The sequence below is a fragment of the Ictidomys tridecemlineatus genome, chromosome 4 (genome assembly GCF_052094955.1).
Source record: "Ictidomys tridecemlineatus isolate mIctTri1 chromosome 4, mIctTri1.hap1, whole genome shotgun sequence".
Lineage (NCBI taxonomy): Eukaryota > Metazoa > Chordata > Mammalia > Rodentia > Sciuridae > Ictidomys > Ictidomys tridecemlineatus.
This window is the reverse complement of record NC_135480.1, coordinates 136096512-136119013: the sequence shown is the minus strand read 5'-3', so window position 1 is coordinate 136119013 and position 22502 is coordinate 136096512. Positions and strand designations below refer to the sequence as shown.

The 22502-nt window shown below is 41.0% G+C and overlaps 1 protein-coding gene and 1 pseudogene across 2 annotated transcripts in view; one reads left to right on the top strand and one right to left on the bottom strand.

Annotated features, from left to right (window-relative positions):
• Positions 1-22502, top strand: part of Pcsk5 (proprotein convertase subtilisin/kexin type 5) — a 432587-nt gene that overhangs the window by 393287 nt on the left and 16798 nt on the right. For both annotated transcript variants that reach the window (XM_078047476.1, XM_078047475.1), the window contains 5 exons: positions 7942-8159; positions 9587-9823; positions 11486-11716; positions 14251-14425; positions 19978-20195. In XM_078047476.1, the coding sequence (XP_077903602.1) occupies positions 7942-8159; positions 9587-9823; positions 11486-11716; positions 14251-14425; positions 19978-20195 (1079 nt within the window). The remainder of the gene's footprint in view (positions 1-7941; positions 8160-9586; positions 9824-11485; positions 11717-14250; positions 14426-19977; positions 20196-22502) is intronic.
• On the bottom strand, positions 21881-22273 carry LOC106144836 (small ribosomal subunit protein uS8 pseudogene; annotated as a pseudogene).

Genomic DNA, 22502 nt, shown 5'->3' with positions numbered 1-22502 from the left:
AAGGAATTTGTGAAAACAACAGTGTCTGTATTAGGAATTAGAAATGTCATTGCCCTCTAATTAAAAGAAGTTGAAGATAAAAACAACATCTATTTTATAATGACCTATTTTATGCAGTCCTGAGAGAGATTCTACAAAGTACAAATATAAGTTACTTACCCACAACAAGCATCCAGTTTAGTGTAGAAGTCAAACACATTCAATTCAACTGCATAGATACATATTTATCACCTAATAGGTGTAAGAATATATGCTATTAGAACATCAATATATCATATTGTATATGTACAACTTGATGAAAATCATTTTTTTCTATCAAGAATTGATATTGATCTTGATATTGGAAGTTAAGATTAACTGAAGGAAATCTGAGCCTACAAAAGGTTTACCATCCAGTAGGGAAAATTCAATCAATGTTATACTTTCCAAGGCGCTAGTTCACAAAGGGTTAAGAGAGCCCCAGAGGATTAGCATTGACACTACTGCAGGATATCATGGATGAAGTGAGTGTCCGGGATCATCACCTGTTTCCTTGAGAACAAGGCTCTGGGTGTGAGAGAACAGACACCACTGTACTCCACAAGTTCAATAGGAGCTCTGTAGCCCAGGGTTTGAATTGGAAATCATACGTGTCAGTGTGAATTCATAAGGTGCATGTGTGTGCATGTGGTGTGGGCACATACAGGCACGCACACACATGTGGGTGACAAATGTTTGTGATGTATTTTGGTTAGCATAAGATATGGCATATAACCTTATACTTACTATTATATGTAATATGGTTTATATAAAACCAAATATGAAATATTTAAAAGAAAAAGAGAGAGCCCCAGAGGAAAGAAATCACTTAAGGACAGATTTTTTTTCTCTCTTTTTGTTTTGTTTTGTTTTGTTTAAGTGCTTGCTTGTCATGTGTCAGCACCCTGCTAGGAGCTTCAAATGTATGCTCCCGTCAGTTGTCACAAGAAGACTCATTCAGGTGCGATTATTTTCCCCATTTTAGAGATGAGGAAAGGAATGGCATGCCCAATAGAAGGTCAGAAGACTATTTATCCAAGTCAGCCATTGTATCCTCATTTACCTTTGCCATGGTTGGATGGACAGAGTTGTAATTATTATTTTGTATTTAATCATTAACCACCTTTTTCTGACTCTGCTCTGGATTCCTCAGACGTTCCAGGAATTGACCGCGCATTAGCAGGAAGAGATATATTTTGATTTCCTCCAAATAGCTAACCACTCAACATTCCTTTCTCCAAGTCTAGGTGGAGCCATTCTTATGGAGCAATGGGACACTGCAGATAAGCAGCATCTATATTTTTATTATTATTATTTTAGCAGTAGAAAAAACTACTAAAATTCTGGGAAGCTTGCAGACTATGAAACACGAGTATATGCCTCCTGTTCTGAGCACAGTGATTTGATTACTGTGGGGCCCCATCTTGTTGTTTTTTGTAGAAAAACAGGGAGACAGAGTCTGTGGAACATCTAATATACAGCTGGTTTGGGGAGGATTTGTTGCTATTTCTGTGATATCACCCTTTGGGTTTGATCCATCTTAGAACAGCAATACGACCTGTAATAGGAACATAACATCCAATAAAACAGCACCCACGTGTTCAGAATTATTTATAGGTTAGCATTAGTGGTTACTGCTTTTTCAAATATGGTAGATGTTCATGAAAGAAAAAAGTTTGAGCAGTAACATCTTTGGGGTTTTTTGTTATTGTTGTTGTTGCTTTGTTTTATGGTGCTGGGAATTGAACCCAGGGATGCTCTTCCTTGAGCTACATGCCCAACCCTTTTAATTTTAAAACAGGGTCTTGGTAAGTTGCTGAGGCTGGCCTGGAATTTGTGATCCTTCTGCATTAACTTCCCAAATCTCTGGGATTATAGCACTGTACCTGGCATAACTTGTGCTGTTATTGTGATTGTTTAAAAGGCAACAAAAAACTTAAGCTGTATTCAAATTCACCAAATATAGAGATTTAAAACTCAAGTGGGAGAAAGACAGTTGTCCTTAAGGGCTAGAAGTCACTGTCTTGGGCATCTGCAAAATACAGGTTAAGTTCCAGAACTTTTGCATGACTTATAGTTATCTGGGCCCAAAACTTTCAACATGAAGTACTTTGAATTTAGAAATTTAATACCTATGGCCATTCCTTTTCAAAAGGAATGTATGTTCTTAGAGATTAAAAAAATAGGGGCTGGGATTGTGGCTCAGCAGTAGAGCGCTCCCCTAGCACGAGCGGAACCCGGGTTCAATCCTCAGCACCACTTAAAAATAAAGGCATCGTGTTGTGTCCATCTACACCTAAAAAATAAATTTTAAAAAATAGTGAAATTATACTGTATACCTGTAATCCCAGCTATCTGAGACAAGAGGATTGTGAATTTGAGGCCAGCCTGGGTAATTTAACATGACTCCAACTGAAAATAAAATTTTAAGAGGGATGGGAATGTAGCTCTGCAGTATAACACTCTGTGTTCAATACCCGTACCCCACCCCTAAAAAACACCAAGTGAAATAAAATATTAACCAAAATGTTGTGTAAATGCCAAGAGAGGACAGAAGAACAGATAACTGGGAGATATCTGGAGAAGGCTCCTTCAGCAAAGTGGTTTCTGAAAAATACCTCTTAAAAGCTTATGTCCACACAAAATCCTGCGCATAGATGATGACAGAAACTTTATTCATAATCACCAAAATTTGGAAGCAAACAAGAGCCCTATAGTAGCTGTGATTATCAACTTTTCATCATTATAACAAAATGCCTGAGAAAACCACTTTATAAAGAGTAAGGTTTTATTTTGGCCCACAATCTTAGAGGATCTGCTTCATGACTGGTTGGCTCCATTGCTTTGGGTCTGTGGTGAGGAACTCACCACAGGAGTTCATGTTGGAAAGAAGTTAATGAGCTCATCAACACAAAGCAAAGGAAAGAAAAGGAAGAACTGGGTTCCACAATCCCTTTTGAAAGCACAACCCAATACCTCAAGACCTTCCACAGTCTTTAAATGTTCCACTGCCTCTTTATAGGGCCACCTTGGGGACCAAGCTTTTTTTTTTTTTTTTTTTTTTTGATGTGGGGGAACCAAGCTTTTAACCCATAGCCTTCACAGACATTTAAGATCTAAACTATAGCCATAGATCAATGGTAAATTAATGGGCATTCAGTGTTAAAAGAAAAACTGAGCCACATTAAAATGTTAACAAATTTATTTGAGCATTCAGTGATGTGTGAACTAGCACCAAACTGCAAGTGGTTTAATACCCCCCTGGGGAAATAAGAGAGGAAACTTTTATAGGATGTTTGCAGACGCAAGACAAAGAAACTGTGTTAGATTGGTAAAGTGGAGGTTAGTTGGTGGTTTCTGATTGGCTAAACCTAAGTTTCCTTTTACTGCTTACGTTGAGTTTCAGTTTGCTTATGTGGTATCCAAGGCATCGGAGCCATCCCAGCCTAATGGCCTAAGTTGTTTTTAACACAAGACAATGGAATAAATGAACTACGAAGCCATGAAAAGACAAGGAGGAAAGCTAGATGCACATTATGAAATGAAAGAAGCCAATCTGAAAATGTTCCCTCCTGTGTGATTTCAACTATGGAACATTCTGAACAGACAAAACTGTGGACAGTAGAAAAGAGCAGGGGTTGTCAGAGGTTGGTGGGGAGGGTGAGATGACTCAGCAGAGTACAGAAAGTTTATAGGGCATTGAAATTTTTGTGTGAAACTATAGTGATGGATATATTCGTTATAATTTGTCCAACTCCATAGAATGCACAACACCACGAGTGAACCTTGACATAGACTGTGGACCCTGGGTGATACTGAGTGTCAGTGCAGGTTGACCAATAGTGTCCTGCGCATGTCCCTGGTAGAGAATGTTGATAATGGAGGAGGCTGTGCATGTGTGGAGCAGAGAGCATGTGTAAATCTCTGTAACTTCCTCTCAACTTTGCTATGAATCTACAACTGTTCTAAAAGATAAATTTTTAAAAAGAAAGAAAGAAAACCTGTGATATTCCCAACAGTTCTTAATATTCACTTTTTAAAATTTTTTAGTTGTTAATGGACACAATATCTTTGTTTTTATTTACTTTTTTTAATATGGTGCTAAGGATCGAACTCAGTGCCTCACATATGCTAGGCAAGTGCTCTACCACTGAGCCACAAACCCAGCCCACTTATTTTTCATTTAATAGTGATCTTCAATAGATTTTTTTTCCCTTGTTCCTTGAGTCCATGTCTTTGATTTCAGCATTTCATCCAACATCCTCTGAATCTCATAAAAAGAGTTGGAAGGTTTCTTCATGCTGTATCTCTTCAGTTTCTTTATCAGAATTGCTCTTCTTTAATGTCTAGGTGTTCTTCAGTATCTGCAGAGGATTGGTTCCACCCCTCACAGATACCAAAGTCTTCAGTTGCTCAAGTTCCTGATGTAAAATGACCTATTTGCATATAACCTATGCACACTCCCCAGTATAATTCATATCATCTCTAGATTACAGATAATACCTAATCTCAATGCAAACACCACGTAAACATTTATCATACTGCATTGTGTAGGAAATAATGACAAAGAAAAACATCTGTGTGTTTTATAGTAAGTCTAACTATATAGTACACAATCCACTGTTGGTTGAATCTCAGATGCAAAACCTGCCTCTATAAACAGTCAACTCATCAGGCATGGTTGTGCACACCTGTAATTCCAGCACCTTGGGAGGCTGAGGCAGGAGGATCACAAATTTAAGGCCAGCCTCGATAACTTACCAAGACCCTGTCTCAAAATGAAAAAAAAAAATTTTGAAGGGCTGGGGGTATAGCTCTGTGGTACAGCACCTCTGGGTTAAAGTACCATTAAAAAAAAAAGAAGAAGAAGAAGCATAAACAGTCAACTACATTTCCTGGAGGTCTTGGCCTGGACTAGTATTGAAAATTCCCTGGAAGTTGGTTTGACATCACATGGCCCAAAGCCTTCATGTTCTGCATACACAGTTCATACTTCTGGTGTGGCCCATCCCACATTGAATCACCTAACAATGACACTCCTTGAGATTAGTTGCAGAGAAAGTCTAGTGCTTTCTGTGACCCCAAATTCCTTATTATACATATGGGAACAATTAATATGTCAAATGTTCATTCAGGTAAAAGATGTGATATCTGGAGGCTGAGGCAAGAAGTTCTCAGGTTCAAAGCCAGCCTCAGCAATTTGGTGAGGTCCTAAGCAGCTCAGCAAGACCCTGTCTCTAAATAAAAAATATTTTTTTAAAAGGGCAGGGAATATGGTTCAGTGGTTAAGCATCCCCAAGTTCAATCCCCAATACCAAAAGAAAGAAAGAAAAAGCTGTGATATCTGAAAATGCATTAAATTTCTTGAACTTCAAATTTTTCAAATCTAAACTCTCAGTGATCATATAATGCATTTCTATCTATCATGTTGTCAAATGTACTGTTTTGTTTTTGTTTTTGTTTTATGAGGTGGTGACTCAGGGGTGCTTTACCCCTGAGCTATATCCCCAGCCCTTTTTATAATTTTTGAGACAGGATCTTGATAAGTTGCCCAGATTGGCCTCAAACTTGCATTCTTCTGCCTTAGTCTCCCAAGTAGCTGGGATTACAAGTGTATGCCACCATGCCCAGCTGTTAAATTTATTTTTAAGAGAGACTTGGTCTCTCTTAAACAATGACTTGCTGGTCATTGTTTTCCATCATATTTAAAAAAAAAAAAGCTAAAAATACTAATATGTAAAGAAGCCTGATCTTAGCTTCCCTCTGGATATTATTTAGTTCCTCTTCTTCTACCTGCTTCCTTCTCTCATTTTTCTTTCTTAAAATCACATTTAATATGGCTTTCATTCATTCCCATCTTATTTCTTCCCAACACACAGAATACAATTTTGTTTACTGAATGAATACAATAAGTGACTGAGAACAATTCAATGTATCTGAGTTAATTAATTTAAAAATCAAGTGCTAGGCACAGTGGTGCAGGCCTATAATCCCAGTGGCTCAGGAGATGGAGGCAGAAGGATTGTGAGTTCAAAGCCAGCCTCAGCAATTTAGCGAGGCCCTAAGCAACTTAGTGAGACCCTGTCTCTAAATAAAAAGGCAAAAAAGGGCTGGGGGTGTGGCTTAGGGTTAAGTGCCCCTGAGTTCAATTCCTGGTACCCGACCCCCCCAGAAAAAGTAAAAATGCCATATAAGAAGGAGTCCTTCCGTGGCATCAGGATTAAAGAAGACTCTGGTGCATTGAGTTGTTGTCTGCATTTCTTCACCTCTTGTACATCCCCCCACCACCATACCTATAACTTTGCAGTTAACTCCACTAGAGGCAGAATGGACTTCACTCCCCTACCCAGGGCTTTGGCCTGGTATATGTGATTTGCTTTGGCCTATGCTATTAGCAGAAGAGAGATAGAGGCTCACATTTTGCCTGTCCTCTTGTGCTTCTATCTTAGCTATGAGAAGAGCATGCCCCAGTGGTACCCAGGAGAATGCAGGGATGTGGAGACATGGGAGGGAGCCCTGCCCTCCTGGACCTGCTACCCCCATGTAGTGACAACAAATGATTGCTGCTCTAAGCCGAGGAGTTTTTTGTTTGTTTGTTTGTTGGTTGGTACTAGGGATTGAACCCAGGAGTGCTTAAGCATGGAGCCACATCCCCGGTCAGTCCTTTTTTTGTATTTTATTGAGAGACAGGATCTCACTGACTTGCTAAATGCCTCACTAAATTGCTGAGGCTGGCTTTGAACTCTCGATCCTCCTGCCTCGGCCTCCCAAATCACTGGGATTACAGGCGAGCACCACCTGGCTTGGCTAGCTGAGGAGTTTTGAGTTGAGGCAAATTATTCCCCAGCACTATCACAGCCCTACCTAGTCCCAGGATAATTATGGGAGATAGTTGAAATAGGTATCTATAGTTCCGTTTTCTCCCAGCTGGTTTATTATTATCCTCTTCCACAAGCTCCAGCTTTTCTTTTCCAAGAAACATTATCTGTATTTCTCTTTTTTCCCAAAGCCATTTGAGAGGGTTGGGGTTTCATATTTGCCATGTTCACTCACCAGTGAGTGATTTCTATAATGTGATATAGGTGAGTCATTCCGAGACACTCTACATGCAGACATCAGATCCACCTGGAAGGAAGTCTGCTGCACAAAGACTGCAATAACACGTACTGAAAATATATTTAGTGTCGTGTGTGAGTGTTCTGTGCATGCCTTCGAAAGAAACCGTCGGGGGTCAGCTGAGAGTGTCAAAAGAAAAAAGGATTCCAATTTTATAGGGCTTTAACCTTTATTGAGCTTTCTGAAAATATTTTTTTTTAATTTATTAAATGTTTAAAAGAAGGTCAAATTGAATAAAGTCATTTTCTACTATAAAGTAAGTCTCTAGGCAAAAAAAAAAAAGAAAAAAGAAAAAGTAATGATAATCAGGGGATAAAGCAGGAAATCAGAAGATGGCTAAATTATGTACAAACAACCATTGTACATAAACAAACCAAATTTATAAAGATCAGATTTATCCTTTTCCTTTGATTTTTCTATGGTTCTTTTCACATTTCCTTATGGATTCATTTTTTCTTCCTTCCTCCCTCCCCTCCTTCCTTCCTTCATTTTATTTGTTTGTTTGTTTGTTTATATATACCGGGGATCGAACCCAGGGATGTTTAACCACTGAGCTGTATCTCTGGCCCTTTTTAACTTTGAGACAAGGTCTTGCTAAGTTGCTTAGGGCCTTGCTAAATTGCTGAGTCTGGCTTTGAACTTCAGATCCTCCTGCCTTAGCCTCCCAAGCTGCTGGGATTACTGGCATGAGTGGCCACCACCCCTGGCTGCCTCTTCTGTTTTAGACCACATCCTTGGCCATCCAGTGTGAGTCATCTGTAGCTGGTCAACTTCTCCAGCTAGCTGCCCTCTTCCTCCCTTCCACAGGGGCTTTTATGCAGAAGACAGCATATGTGAGCGCTGCAGCTCTCCTTGCCAAACATGTGTGGGAAATGCCACCCACTGTCATTCTTGTGAAGGAGGCCTTGTCCTGGACCAGGGAGTATGCCTGAAAGCCTGTCCTGAGAGGCACGTGGCTGTGGAAGGAGTGTGCAAGCCCTGCCCAGAGATGTGTCAGGAGTGCATCCATGAGAAAACATGCAAAGGTACTTGGCTACATCCCAAAGGCAGGGCATGGCCCCAATTAGCCCTCACGGCTCAGAGCCACTACCTGTAGACATTTGGGGGGCAGGAAGGGGTGTCAAAGAGAATTGTGAGAACCAGTCTCTCTGCCTTTACCAACATTTATCTATTTCCAGACCCATTGTTGAGGAAATTGAGGATTCTGCAAATTAAGACAAACAGCATTTCTCACACTCACACATAACGGGTACACAGTGCCAAGCACTATCCCATGCTAGCAATACAGATAAGAACCAAAAGACCCCACTGTTTTTGTTGCTGTTGTTGCTGTTGCTGCTGTTGTTGCAATGGGATTTGATTGTGGAGCCCTACAGCTAAGCTACATCACCAGCTCTTTTTTTTAAATTTTGATTTGAGACAGGATCTCATTAAGTTGCCCAGGCTGGTCTCAAACTTGAGATCCTCCTGCCTCAGCCTCCCACCTAACTGTGATTACAAGCATGCTCCACCATGCTTGGCTGTTCCTACTGTTTTAGTGCAGAATATTACCAGAGACTGATTATTAATAAAGTGCAGAGATAGTTAGGGAAATACAATTATTATTAAAAAAAAAAAACAAGAAAGAAGACTGAGAATAGCACTCTGGCTATGAACAGGTTTTTTTGTTTGTTTGTTTGTTTTTCTTTTTCCTGAAGTATTATCTCCTGAGAAACACTATCCAATTTCCTCTCCAAAATACCACAGACTCAACTTGCCTGGTGCGGCCCAATCCAGAGGATTCTCTTGGTGTGGCCTAAAGTGTTCTCCAGTCTTCCTCCCCAAATAGGAAAAGGAACACAAATAAAATTAACTCACAATGCATTCTTCATACTGATTAACCAGCTACTCATAGATCTACTCTGTTAATGAATGAAAAATCAACTAATCCAACAATCCCCAAACTGCCTTCTGTATTGAATAGGGTGTGAGATACTTGGTACAATTTTTATCCATTTATTATTCATTTATTTTTCAGTCTGGAGGTTGAACCAGGGCCTCATACATGCTAGGCAAGATCACTGAGCTACAAACCCAGCCTTTGATACAATTTTAAATATCTGTTATTGTTTTCTGGATTTTTCAAACAATACCTCCTGTGTCCCAGTCGTCACTGTTTGCCACAGCACTGTGGTTTTTTTTGGTTGTTGTTGTTTGTTTGTTTTTTAAATCTCAAAGGGTCATTCCCACACATAAATCCAGGATTGTCTAATCAGGCTACCATGTGCAGCCTCCCCCACCCAAGGCAGGGCTTGTTAGACACTGAGCATATACTCTTCAGGGTGGGGATGGGGCAAATGTATACTCAGATCAAATAAACCAAAGTGGTGAGAAATGGGCTAGCCCACTGCAAAAGCAGTGAATTCCTTTCTCTAATCCCTGAGGATAACTTACTCCCTCCTCCTTCCCCCAGAGTGCATGCCTGGCTTCTTCCTGCACAAGGACATGTGCCATCAGTCCTGTCCCCGGCACTTCTACCAGGACTTGCACCAGTGTATCCCCTGCCATGAAGATTGTCTGGAGTGCAGTGGCCCCAAGGAGGATGATTGTGAGCTCTGTGCTGACATTTTTACAGTCCTCTACAATGGGCTGTGTTTGAATGAGTGTCCATCAGGAACTTACTATGAAGAAAAGACTAAGGATTGCAGAGGTAAAGATTTCCAGGATGCATGGCCCAGCACAGCATCCCAGGGATCCTAAAGAGATGGTTTCTGCCCAGACAAAACAGGCTCTGGAGTTTGCATAACCCCCATCCCAGAGTTTAGTCCCCCCCTTAACCTTCCCATTCAAAAAAGCCTCTTTTGAATCTGTTCTCATTAAATTGTTAAAAATGAGTAATTCATAGGTTTTGATCATGTCAACTTCATTAGTTACAAATCACGTAGACCCTCACCCTAATGGTGGATATGAACTGCCAATCAAAAAGGATTCTCATGTGAAGATTTCCGATAGAGATGAGGAGCCTTCAAAAGTCACCCTAAATGGAAAATTTTCCTTAAAATTTTAAGCCATCATAGAAGTTCATAGCATAAGTAAACCATGTTGCAGAATTCTCTCCATGCCTTTTGCCTCTCTTCATGGTTTGCCTTCTGGCTGCTCCCCTCCTTCCCATCTCCCAAACCCCCATCCCATCTCCCACTCAGCACTCCAGTTCCTATACATTCAAGAAAGGATCTGCTATTATTTGTATCTCCTTACATTTTAATGGAACGTGGTTAATTTGCCTCATTAATTGTCAGGGAACAGAAAAATAAAGTATCCAGTGCTAGAGAAATTTTCAAGAGGGAGAAGTGTTTCCCAAAGTCCCAGGATGACTGCCCACACCTTTCGTGAGGCACTGGGACAGAATAAGCAAGAGCTGTTGTTAGGAGCCACCATTCAACTCCTGAGCTTATCCTTTCCCAGTCGAGTGACTCAGCATCTCCAGCTACAATTTCCTGGTACAGATGAAAGGAGGTGATAATAATAACAGTGATAATAACACAGATCTATTCATCTAGGAAGTGCTTGTCAGAGATTGCTTTGTGCTGGAGCTCTTCTAGGCCTGGAAAACAATACAGATAGGATCCCTGTCCTCAGGGAGCTCACATTCTATAGGGAAGACAGACACCGAAGAAGATAATTCAAGCAAAAGAAATAATAATGATAAGATAGGAAAGGGGGATAGGAAGGTGGGCAAGGTGGAATTGAAACTTGAAAGAAACTGACCTGGGAAATATCACTGAGAGACAGAAAGAAAATTCTAGGCAGAGGGAATGACAGCTCTTAAAACCGGGAAGTGAGCGTTAATTGTTCTCATTTTGTTTGCCTCACTGAGTGCCCGTGATATGACAGGCCTTCTCATGGGCACTCAGTAAATTAATGAAAGGATATGACAGAGACCTTTTTTTTTGTCAGTGGGTAATTATAATTTTATCCCAACAATAGCCATCTAAGTAGTAAACTAAATGTACCTTGAGAGGTGAGCAGTAGAGGGTATGACGGTTGGAAAGGCCACATGCCAGTGTGTGACCACACTGCTCAGGAATTGCTTGCCATTATTTGGCTGTAGTTGGGGTAATCGTGTGGATCTTACTGATATTTCTGCATTGGCCATTGCAGGAAGGAGCTCTCTGGATATTTCAGAGAAAGCCTTCATTTTTTCCTCTCATTTTGCAACAAGAATGTTCCACCCCAGAGCCTAAGGTCTATGCCCAATTCATGACCCTATACTTTAGGCACAAAACCCCAGAAGTCTCTAGAAGAAAGGAATTTATTCCCTAGAGGAGTACCCTGGCTTTCTCTCAGTATCTGCTTCCCCACATGCCCACAGATTGCCACGAGTCCTGCCACTCCTGCTCGTCTTACAGCGTCTGCACAAGCTGCCAGGAAGGCCTGAGGTTGAACAGCCATGGGGCCTGTGTGGCTCACAAGGAATGTGCCCCCATCGAGTACTGGGATGAGACAGCGCACAGGTGCAAGCCCTGTCACCATAAATGCTTCCACTGCACAGGACCCGCAGAGGACCAGTGTCGCACCTGCAGGGGGGACAACCTTCTTCTCAGTGAGTGACTTCCCTCCACTCCCAGAGGCCTTTTTCTCTCCCTCTGGGAAACTACCTGGCACCATGCTGGGTGCCCAGTGGACATTGGCTTCTTTCTAATTTTTTTTTCTTTAACTTTTGTTTGGGAAATTTTCAAATCTACAGAAAAGATACAAGAATGAGAATACTACAAAAAAAAAAAAGAGAGAGAGAGAGAGAGAATACTACAAAGAACATCATATATACATCTTTTACCCAGTTCACCCACTGCAAATCTTTCCCCCCTTTGCTTATTATTTCCTCTCCTCCGTGTGTGTGTGTGTGTGTGTGTGTGTGTGTGTGTAGGGATATATTATCCATACACACTTTTTCTGAACCATTTCGAGGGTAAGTTACCTATAAGGACAGTTTTTTTTTTTTTTATATTTCCTAAGCATATAGATACTTTCTTATCTAATCACAGGACAGTTGCCAACTCTAATAAATTTACATTTATACAGTACTTTACTATTTCTATTAAAATATTTCCAACACCCCTTTATAACAGAACTTGTTCCAGAATCAGGCATTGCATTTCGCTTCCAAGTCGCCTTATCTTCCTTTACTCTGGAATGCTTCCACAGACTGTCTTTGTATTTTATAATATTGATATTCCAGAAAAATACAGCTCCTATTCCTCCTCTTGAGTTGGTGTGCAGTTTCCCCATGATTAGACTGAGAGGATTCTTTCTCAGTCAGAATAGGTGATGTCCTGCCATCTGAGAATCATATCCAGATACATATGATATCCACTTGCCCCTCATAGGTGATGTTAATTAACACTGACCATCTGTCTAGACGTTTATTTTCTCTACTGCATAACTACTATTGATTCCCTTGTAATTAATGAGCAGTCTGTGGAGAGAATGCATTAAGAGCATGTAGGCATTCAACTCCTCATCAAAATTTCCCCCTTGATTTATCATCCATTAATAAATCCTGAACAATGTGTGGTGCAATCCCAGGTGGGCTGCCTCCAGATCAGCTCTGAAGGTGATTGCTGGTATGAGGCTGTGTTCTCAGGTTTCCTGGATGCCATGATTAGACTAAATACAAGCCCGGAGGAGCTACGCTTAAAGAAGGAGTTGGAGTGGCGAGAAGAAAGAGACAAAGAGAAAGACAAAGAGAAGATTAGAAAGTGTTGGACTTGTCTTCCCAGTCAGTAGAGTAGACCTGAGAAGTGAGGTACTCAAAGCTCACATAGATAGCAAGGTTTTCCACTTCTTGCTGAGATGTCACCTTCCAGGGCAGTGTTCTCCTACTAAGACACAGGCACATCTATGCTCAGTACCAATCCCGACCACCTGACCATAAAGACACTGAAGTCACCAGTCTTTTCAACCCATTCATCTTAGTTCCCGTTGCACAAAGCTCAGTAAATTTCTTCCCCAGCCATTGTTTCTTCATGAAAATATCTCATCCCACCAGATCTCCCATATAATCAACCATTTTGACTTTCTTTTCTAATTACCTCTAATCTGCAGTGCCACTGGTGAGTCTGTCAGATGCCTTCACAGACAGTGGTCTTTCCTTTAACTGGGGGCACAGATTAAGAAAGAACTGAGCCTTCGGTACTGGTGCATAACAAAAGAGATGTCCCCAACAGCTGAGGACAGGAGTTGACCAGGCCTGACCTTCTCACACTCGCCCATCCCACCCCACTCCACACACCACCAGGATCAGGCCATTGTAAACTACGTGGTTATTTGGAGGATGGGGCAGATTGCCTGATGCTGCCCCTGAAGATGGCAATCCTAATCCCCAGATCCTATAAATACATTGTCTTCCAAGGTAGAAGGAACTTTGTAGCTGAGATTTAATGAAGGCTCTTGGCATGGGGAAATTCTCCTGTGTTCCCAGATAGGCCCAGTATAATCACAAAGGCTAGTAGAGAAATGCAGGAGGATCAGAGTTCCTAGTATAATGCAATTAATGACAGAAGCAGAGGAGTAGGGGGAAAGATGCCGCCTTCAAAGATGGAGGAGAAGCCCAGGAGCCCAGGACTACAGGAACTCTCCAGAAGGTGGAAAAGCCAAGAAGCTCTTTCTACTCTAGAACCTCTAAAAGGAACTCAGCCCTGAGGATGCAGTTCAGATTACTGGCCTCCATAAGAGTAAGATAATACATTTGTGTTGTTTTCAGACATCAAATAGGTGGTAATTTATTACTGCAGCAATAGGATATAGTACAAATACCTTCTTTAGGGGATTTGGGCTTCCCCTTGTTAACAGTATATACCAGCTGGACAATGAACCATTGTCACATCTATAGTCATAAAACTGGGGTTTCGGTTCTACCAACACAGACCACTCTGACCTCTGATTTCTCTGAACCCCTGTAGCCTTTTGGTCAACTCTATTTCTTGGACATTCATCTTCGCTCCAAAGTGTCTCCAGCACAGCCCACAGGGGCACTGTCTTTTTCCCCTTGCACTTCCTCTCCCTCTTTCCAGGCAAGAGGAGGCGTGGGAGCCACAATCGGGCTTGATTCCAAACACTCTTCTCCTCCCTTGACAGACACCACCTGTGTGCAAGACTGCCCAGAGGGCTACTACGCCAGGGACAGCCACCTGTGCGCGTCCTGCCACATCTCTTGTAGGACCTGTGATGGGAGTCACAGCACACAGTGCCGCTCCTGCCGACCCGGTTGGTTCCAGCTGGAAAATGAGTGCCTGCTCCAATGCAGAGAGGGGTAAGAGGCTCAGCACGTGTGTTCATCTGCTTTTTGTTGCTGTAACCAAAATACCTGACAAAGGAAACTTAGAAGAGGAAAACTGTATTTTGGGTCAAGGTTTTGGTAGGTCAGTCCATGGTGGGCTCAGTCCATTGTTCTGGGCCCAGGATGAGGCAAAGCATCATGGCAGAAAGGTGTGGAGGAAGAAGGCTGCTCAATTAATGGCAGCCAGGAAGCAAAGAGAGAAGAGAAGGGCTGCAAGAAGATGAACCCTTGGTCATGCTCCCAGTGACCCATCTCCTCTAGCCACACCTCACTTCACCTCACCTGCCTACAGTTTCTACCCAGTCCATTCAAATAGGTACAGCTCTCAGAACCCAATCACTTCACCTCCATACATTCCTGCACTAATACAGGAGTTTAGGGGAGCACCTCATATCCAAACCATAACAACCCATTTCTTCAGCTAACTCTTCAATCACTCCAGATACAAAACCATTTTGCACATGTGGAAACAAAGACTCTAAACACAAATGAAGTCAGATTAAATTCTCACTACCAGTAAGGAGCAAAGGTGAGCCCACTCACAAGGATGGAAGAGAAACAGGAGACGCAGAGTGACCCAGTGAGAGAATACAAAGGGTCTGATGGTCAAATCAGACTCATGTAAGCTATAGATCTTACCCAATGCCCAGCCTCACTGATAGCACTGCCAAGGCAGAGGCAACAACACCTCCCTTCCTCAGAGAAGCCCAAGACTGCTAATGGATGTTATTTTTCTTCAGTTTTAGGATTTGTTCTGATTCAAGTTTAATATGCAGGATCTAAGTTCTGCAAATGAATCATGGATTTTACAAAAGAAACAATTTCCGTTAACATCTACATTTATACCCCATTAATTCTGCAACCTGTCAAACCTCCCATAAATCCATGAATACAGGATTAGTTATCATACACATCCTAGATACAACTGATGTATCCTTCTGGAAGCATTTCAGAGATAAAGAGTGTGTTTATCAGAAGGCCTGATAACAAGCATAATTGGAAGAGTGTAGCTGGATTACACACACACACACACACACACACACACACACACACACACACACGGGCATCCCAGTAAAGAGAAAGATTGATTATAGACATGTTGCTCACTGCTTCCCAATCAAGAACCTAGGACATTGAGAATTTCCGGACCCCAATCAAAGGGCTCTATCCTTGGGCCTTCCCTAAAGTCTTTCAGCCAAATTGGCACATCTGTTCCTTTCAGTCATAGCAACCTCTGCTTACTTCATCTGTTATAGTGCTATATACCACCTTACATTTCTATGTATCTTCTTCCTTCACTCACTCATTTATTAAATACATATTCAATTAGAGCACAAACATTATTTGTTTGAATAATGTGAGTTAAGACAAATTTTGTTCTTTAAGACCTTATTCTTATACCTGTATGTCTTTCCAAGAAAATTATAAGCTCCTGAGGGGTCTGGGGGAACTCCTACTGTTATACTACTACAACATTCCATGCAGAATTATAAACATTAGAAGCTCTTGAAAAACACCAGCTGTGTGGGTCAGTGAAGAAAGGAACTTACCAGACAAGAGTGGGGGGTGAGCCTACCTGCTTCGCCCTTCCACTTTACCGTAAGAAGGATGTATAAAGATCTGGATCCCATGTCAAGAACCTCCATCTTTCTCACATGCAGTTTTTCATTACTCTTAAGTACATACACACTAAAAGAGGGGTGTGATCCTGTGGTCTAAAGAGAATGCAGACCATGGAATTAAGAAAATGGTTCCACCATGTGTGAAGTTACCCAAGGGAGAGGAGGAGAAGCGTGGGTTTCTGTGGACCTCTTTAATGTGGAAGAATTGGAGAAAAAATTTTTAAGAACAAAAATTATTTTTTACTCAGGCACCACCCCCATGATAAGCTCATATCTTAGGAAACATAACTTGCAATAAATATACTCCAAAGGCAAAGTTATGTGAAGGAGCATTAGGTTCCTTCATGAATCAACATTGGTAGACTAACTTCCTACCAGAAAGACAAGCCTGAGTGCTTACTGTTTGGGGGCAACTATGGTGGGAATTAGGGAAACACAACAATTCCTTCGTTGGGAGACTTTCACTGTGACCTGCAGCCACTGCCCCACAGTCTGAGCAATGAGCATGTCTCCAAGCAGGAAAGAGTTCAACCCTAAATCCATGATCAGGAGAACCAGAATGCATCTCACAGCCGACTTCCCCAGCAGGAGAAGCTTCAAACACTAATTGGTGACAGGAAAGGTTTCCCTGGATGTGCACATTCAGCACAGCCTACAACCATGATGAGTGTTAACTGGTAGTTTAGATTGAAAAGGAAAAAAGAGAAACACGGCCATAAAAATAAAAACTGGTCTTTTCAGGAGACATGCTTGATTTCAAACCCTTTCCACACCACATTTTATCAAATTAAATACAGTAAGGCTTCTACATGAGCCCCCTGGCCCTACATCAGTGACAGAACCAGTAGTTTATTTCACTCAGGTCTTAGCTACCGCATTTCAGGAACTTCAAAGAGCTTGGCAGGATTGTCCTTAATGTTTCCTATTGGAGAAAGTCTTTCTTTGGTCTTTTAATTTTTTGACCTGTTCCTTTTCCTATGAGAGAGATTCTGCCCAGGAACTTATATGTGCAAGCTCAGAGTAGGAAATTTCCCCCAATGCTCTTATCTTTATTTCTCCTGGATTAGGGCTCAAATTTCTCTTTCTGACTGCTGGTAGTTGCACAGCTATTGGTGCAGGAATAGTGGTTCTGCAGTCAGCAGGACAGGCTCTTAGATTTAGCCACTTTCTCTCTACCTCCTGCCAACTATCTTCTGTCCACTTTCTCTTGATATGCTTCTCTTCCTGTTTTCCACCCACATATTCAGCATAGGTCTGGATCTGAGAGCTTTCTGCATGTCTGCTGGTATTGACAGGGTTTCAAGTGATTCAGTCTATGGTCTATGGACTCTGTTTCTCTGGACCTGCAATGAGGCAGAACATTAAGGTGGAAGGGCATAGGATAGAAAGTTCCTTAGTTCATGGTAGCCAGGAAGCAGAGAAAAAACTGGAATATTGATGAAGTAGGATTCCTTTTGTAAAATCAGTTTTCTGCATCATGATATGAGCCTTGTGTGTTAAATCTCTTTGTCTTGGAAAGGCAGGTATATGATTCTCTGAGTCTCAATACAATAATGATTCTGATGTTTAGCCTCACAGAGGGTTCTCTAAGTTTCATGTTTCTGTCTGTGTTTATGCATAAGATCGTCCTCAAGGCTCTGAGGATCAAGAGATTTCACAATCCCCTCATCTTAAACCACTGTTAAGATGAGTATTTAAGATAAGTCTTCATCTTAAGCAGTGATGTTGGAGTCTTCTTTCAATATGAGCCAGCAAACTCCCCACTGCCTTTCTTTTTAGCATAACTCTTTGATAAATTTTAAAACCTATTTAGAATTGATCAGTCTTCCCTCACTATGGTTCCTCTTGATGCTTCTCATCTCTATAATAGATGAGAAGAGAGTTTACTAAGCATTTCCACTCACAATGTATCTTTATATTATGATTTTATTTTACAATGGTCTCATGAGGTTGGTATTAGTCTATTCAGTTTTGTTTTTGTTGTTGTTTTGTTTTATTTTTGCAGAGTTGGGGATCAAACCTAGGGCATCATGCATGCTAGGCAAATGTACTACCAATGAACTACATCCCTAGCCTTTCCTTAATTTCTCCATTTTACAGATTAGGAAACCAAGGCTCAAGAAGTTCAATGACTTGCCCATACTACAGTGATACATGCATAGCAATGTTAGTAGCAGTGCAATTCACAATAGCCAAATTATGGAACCAGCCTAGATGTCCATCAGTGGGTGAATGGAAAAAGAAAATATGCTAAATATACACAATTGTATTTTATTACCATAAAGAAAAACAAAATATTATCATTTGCAGGAAAATGGATGAAACTGGAGAAAATCAGGCTAAGAATAAAAAGCCAGACTCTAAAACTCAAGGATCACATGCATTCTCTCATATGTGGAAGCTAGAGAGAAAAAAGGAAAGAAGAGAAACCTTGTGAAAATAGAAGAGAGACCCCTAGTGGAAAGGGGGTTGAGGCAAGAGGAAGGGAGGAAAAGAGGAGATGCAGATAACAGAGAATGAAGCAAAATAAACTATACCATGTTCATGTAAGAATATATCACAATGGATCCCATTATATCATTATAATGTACCAATAAAAATAAGTTTAAAATTTTAATCTTCAGCCTGGAAAGGTGGCACATACCTGTAATCCCAGTGACTCAAAAGGCTGAGGCAGGAGGACCAAGGGTTTGAGGCCAGCCTCAGCAACTCAGCAAAGCCCTAAGCAGTTTAATGAAACTAAAAAATAAAAAGACTGGGGATGTAGCTCAGAGGTTAAGGGCCCCTGGATTCAATCCCCAGTACCAAATCATCATCATCATCATCATCATCATCATCACCATCATCTCATTTGGAATCTAGAGAGGAAAAAAGAAAAAAAAAAGGAGGGGCAGGGATCTCATGAAAATCAAAGAGAGATAAGTAGAGTAGAAGAAAGGGACTAGGGAGAGGAAAAGGGGAAATAATGGGGAATAAATGAAATTATCCAAATTATATTGTTATACTGTGTGCAGTGGTACAAATATATAACAACAAATCTCACCATTATGTGCAATTTAATGCACCAATAAAAATATAGGAAAAATTTAGTCTCCAAAAATCTTTTCAAAGGAGGTTACATCTATTTGGTAAAGGTTAATTTCACTACATGTCACTTTCTATTTCAAGATGCTTTTTAAGTTAAGAAAAACCACTCAGAGGTCCATCTAAAAATGTCTCCAATTCCCCAATCCTATTCAACACAGCTTAAAGCTTGAATCTGGAGCAGTGAATAGAAGAAAAAGACAGAGGTAGCTAACAATTACCGGTGACTGCTGCATCTTTCCCTAGGTGTTATCCAGTATAATCTTCACAGCTAGCAAGGGACGGATTGTAATGTCCACTTTACAGATAAGAAAACTGAGAATCATTAAATTTGCTAGTATCATAGAAATGAGTTTAATGAGTAAAGTGAGTAAAGAGGCTAAAGTCACTCAGCTTGTAAATGAATTCTGTATGACTCATTGTGTTTTTTCACCACACCCAATTTAGGAGCAAAGATTAGTACAATCAGCCCTTCACATCTGCAGGTTCCACATGGGATCAAAGATGGAAAATACTTGTTAAAAGAATTGCATCTGTATCAATAGTGTACAGACCTTTTTTCTTGTCATTATTCCCCAAACTATGTAGCATGACAACTATTTATTTAACATTCACACTGCATTAGGTACTGTAAGTAATTTAGAGATGATTTAGAGTTTAAAGGAGGATATTTGTAGGTTATATCCAAATGCTTCCCTGTTTTATAGAAAGGACTTGAGCCTTCAATGGGTTTTAGTATCTCTGTAGTGGGTCCTGGAACTAACCCCCTGCAGATACCCAGGGACTGCTGTATTCCATCTTCACTCCCTTTGCTTTCAGATATTATGCAGAAATCTCCACTGGCCAGTGTAAGAGGTGCCACAAGAGCTGCAAGGCATGCCGGGGTCCACAGCCCACAGACTGCCTGTCTTGCGATACCTACTTTTTTCTGCTCGCCTCCAAGGGAGAGTGTTATCGCACCTGCCCAGAGCATTACTATGCAGAAGAAAACACCTGGACCTGTGAGAGATGTCATCCGACTTGCAAAAAATGCAAAGGTGAGAGTGGATCTGTGTTTTTGCACATGCAAGAGGGAAAGTGGAAAGGTTCCCTTTCTGATTTGTCCCTGTCTCCCTCCTCCCCACCTTTGGCAGTTCCTCTGTTTCCCAGCCTGGTGCCCAGGCATCAGCCCTCTCTGTTCAGTCAGCCTCTGCATTTCCCGGTGACGTCTTGCTGCCCCTTCAGATTCCTCATTCTTTAAGGCCCAGATACAGGCATGGTCTCCTCTAGGAGTGTTGTTCACCTCCTCCATCTTCCTTCTCCACCTGTTGCATTTGCCTAGGGAAGTTCATTATTTTCTTCACTCCCAGAACTCCCTAAGACATCTGCCTCAAACTCTCCCATTCCTATTTTCCAGATACCTATTTGTTTGTTGCACAGATTCTTAAAATCGATGCCAGTTCTCCCATTGCCCAGGGTAACACCTTGAACTTATCCTTGACTCTTCTTTTTCCCTTGCTTCCTGCCTACCTTTAATAGTTCCACTCCAAGAGCTATTGGTCCCATCTCCAAATATTCCTCTTAACATTATTCTCCTTCTCCATGCTCATTATCCTCATTTTCCATTTTTAACATTTGTTATCAGACCTTTGAAGTAGCCAACAAGTCACGCTGACCTTTCCCTGCTCCCAAGTCATCCTGAACATTAGTGCCTGGGTGCTCATTCTGAAATTCACATTTGCTCATTTACTCCATATCCTGCCATAACAAGATGATCACGGTGAATTATTCTCTTTTTATTTAAATATATATATTTTTAATTGTAGATGGATACAATATCTTTATTTATTTATTTTTATGTTGTGCTGAGGATAGAACCCAGTGTCTCACATGTGCAAGGCAGGTGCTCTACCACGAAGCTACAGCCCCAGCCCACAGTGAATTAATTATTCTTAATATGTAAGAAATAAATGCTTCTGTAATGTTTTAATTGATAAAACTTTCTAGGTAACTATTAATGACTGGTAAGGTACATAACTGTTCTGCTTTAAAATTATCTCAGATAGATAGATAGATAGATAGATAGATAGATAGATAGATAGATCTTTTTTTTTTTCTTTCCAGCAGTGGGGATGGAACCCAGGGTCTCAACATGCTAGGCACATGCTCTACCTCTGAGCTATATCCCAGCCCTTTTTAGTTTTTGGTTTGGTTTTGGTTTGTTTGTTTATTTCTTCAGTAGTAGGGATTAAATAAACACTGAGCTACATCCCTAGTTCTTTTGAGATAAAGTCTCAATGAGTTACACAGCTGGCCTCAAACTTGGGATCCTCCTGCCTGAGCCTCCTGAGTCTCTGGGTTACAGGCGTGTGTTACCGTGCCCAGCTTAACCCCAACTATTTTTGGTATTTATTTTAAAACAAGGCTTCATGAAGTTGTCAAGGCTGACGTCAAACTTGTAATGCTCCTGCCTCATCTTCCCAAGTCACTGAGATTACAAGGCATATGCCACTGCATCCAGCTACTATAAAAAAATTCTATAATCAGTTGCTTCATTTTTAAAAAATTCTTTCAATATTGGTGGGTATTGCACTGAATTTTCTCTGGAGGAGACCCTTTTTGTGTCCCTAAGTCATCCTGTTTGTGAGCATGCATTTATATATAACCCTTCAATGAGCATGCAATCAATGTTGTCCCCGTTTTTCCCATTGAAGCATCTTATTTGTATGTATGTTTTACTTTCCTAGAAAAAGAATCCCAGGATTTTCCCTCCTATGTGTTTTCGCCTTGCTTCTTCGTGGTCCATGATGCCAATTGAGGCTGTCAATACAGTGAAACCAAACTGGCAGGATGGGAGCAGATCATTCTGCCATTTTTCTAGGACTTTGGACTGCACATCAAATCTATAACTGACCCCTCCACACTTGTTTAACCTGCCTGTAAGGTTCACAACAACTTTCCTAGCTCTGTGGTCATTGATGATTTCAGATTCACCCATGTAACCAGACTTCATCATTATGGTTAGAAAATGGATGATGACTTTGAAGTACAGCCTAATAAGGATCTAGCACTTACCTCTCTTTTGGGCATTGTTGATGCTCTTGAGAGCATCAGCCAGGACATTCATGCACACCATTATGGAGACATGGAAAGATGGCAGAAAGAGTAAATGTTCTTTATTTTTAAAGGTGCTTTAAAATCTTTCTCCGTTCAGTCTCTTAAATTTCAGTCTTCACCAGACATGGTGGCACATGCCTATAATCCCAGCAAGATTGCAAGTTCAAGGCCAGACTTGCTTATCAAGAACCTGACTCAAAATAAAAAATAAAAAGGGCTGGGAATGTGGCTTAGTGTGTAAGTACCCC